The 1,529-nt window shown below is 41.7% G+C and overlaps 1 protein-coding gene across 2 annotated transcripts in view; it reads left to right on the top strand.

The window, feature by feature from the left end:
• The window catches only part of Nusap1 (nucleolar and spindle associated protein 1), a 30,694-nt gene that overhangs the window by 11,832 nt on the left and 17,333 nt on the right, over positions 1-1,529 (top strand). For both annotated transcript variants that reach the window (XM_021150752.1, XM_021150745.1), the window contains exon 4: positions 1,040-1,208. In XM_021150752.1, the coding sequence (XP_021006411.1) occupies positions 1,040-1,208 (169 nt within the window). The remainder of the gene's footprint in view (positions 1-1,039; positions 1,209-1,529) is intronic.

The raw sequence follows: 1,529 nt of genomic DNA on the forward strand, positions 1-1,529 counted from the left end.
CACATGGTGGCTCACAACCATCTGTAATGAGATCTGACTCCCTCTTCTGGAGTGTCTGAAGACAGCTACAGTGTACTTACATATAATAAATAAATAACTCTTAAAAAAAATAAAAAAATAAAAAAAAAAGAAATCCACCTGTTTCTGCTTAGTCATTCGTTGTGTGGCTGAGATTAAATGTGTATGCCACTATGCTCAGCCTTAATAATTTTTTTTAATTTAATTTTTCATTTTATGCTGGGCATGGTGGCTCTTGACTTTAATCCCAGCACTTGGGAAGCAGAGGCAGGCGGATTTCTAAGTTCGAAGCCAGCCTGGTCTACAGAGTGAGTGCCACGACAGCCAGGGCTACACAGAGAAACCCTGTCTCGAAAAAAAAAATTTTTTTTTTCATTATATTTTATGTGATGAGTGTTTGGCCTACATGTATGTCACATATCATGTGCCCTGGGAGGCTAGAGAGGGCATTGGATCCCCTGGAATTGGAGTTAGAGATGGTGACCTGATATGTGATGCCAGTAATCAAACTCAAGGCTTCTGCTTAACCATTATGCCATCTCTTTAGCCCCTCAATTACATTAAAAACATCGTATGGTTTGTTGGGAAGGGTGTGGGGGGCTGGGGTACATGCCATGGCTGGCATGTAGAAGCCAGAAGACAACTCAATGAACTTGGTTTCCCCTTCCACCATGAGGGTCCTGGCAGTTCATAGGTTCACTTCGGATTTGGTCTTGGATCAAATTGGGCTACTTCCTGTGCAGAGACTGTTCACTCTTGCAGGCCCTTGCCACTGTGTGTAGTGTTTACTTGCATGAGTCCACGCGTCAGGAAGCTGGGTCTGTATCCATAAGTGAACAAATCTTTCCATTCTTCCTAGTGACCTCTAGTACCTGCTTGGAAATTATAATTAGAAGCACTGGGTCAAACATGCTCAGAAGCCTTAACCCCATCTTGTTCCTCTCACCAACCCCCTACAACACTCACACCCACTTTTTTTTTCATCCTCTCTTGGTTATTCTCTTGGTTTTTTTCCTTTCAGAATTTGTTGCAGGATGATTTGGAGATGAAAGGAACTGATAGTAGTAACTTCCAAAATCAAGAAAATCAGGAAAATCAAGACCCCAGAGATACAGCAGAAGTTCCTTCTCTGCCGGAGCAGAGGCCAGAGGACGGCAATGCAGCTTCTTCAGGAGAAGGAGAAGTAAATGGTATGTGCTAATAACATTATCAAACTAAAACTGCTAGGGGGACCATGTGTATTATTTCCCTAGGAATGCAAGCCAGGCAGTTTAAAATACAGAAATTGAGCCATGTGTGATTGCATGCTTTTAATCCCAATATTTGGGAGACAGACAAGGTGGATCTCTATGAGCTCAAGGCCAATGTGGTATACATAGTAGGTTCTAGGACAGCAAGGACAATAGAATAGAGAGAAGACCCTGTCTCAAAAAACAAACAAATAAAAACCCCAACAAAATAACACAAAAATAGAAAACAAAAACACCCCCCCCCCAAAAAAAAAAAAAAAA

The sequence above is a fragment of the Mus caroli genome, chromosome 2, assembly GCF_900094665.2.
Source record: "Mus caroli chromosome 2, CAROLI_EIJ_v1.1, whole genome shotgun sequence".
NCBI classification, from domain to species: domain Eukaryota; kingdom Metazoa; phylum Chordata; class Mammalia; order Rodentia; family Muridae; genus Mus; species Mus caroli.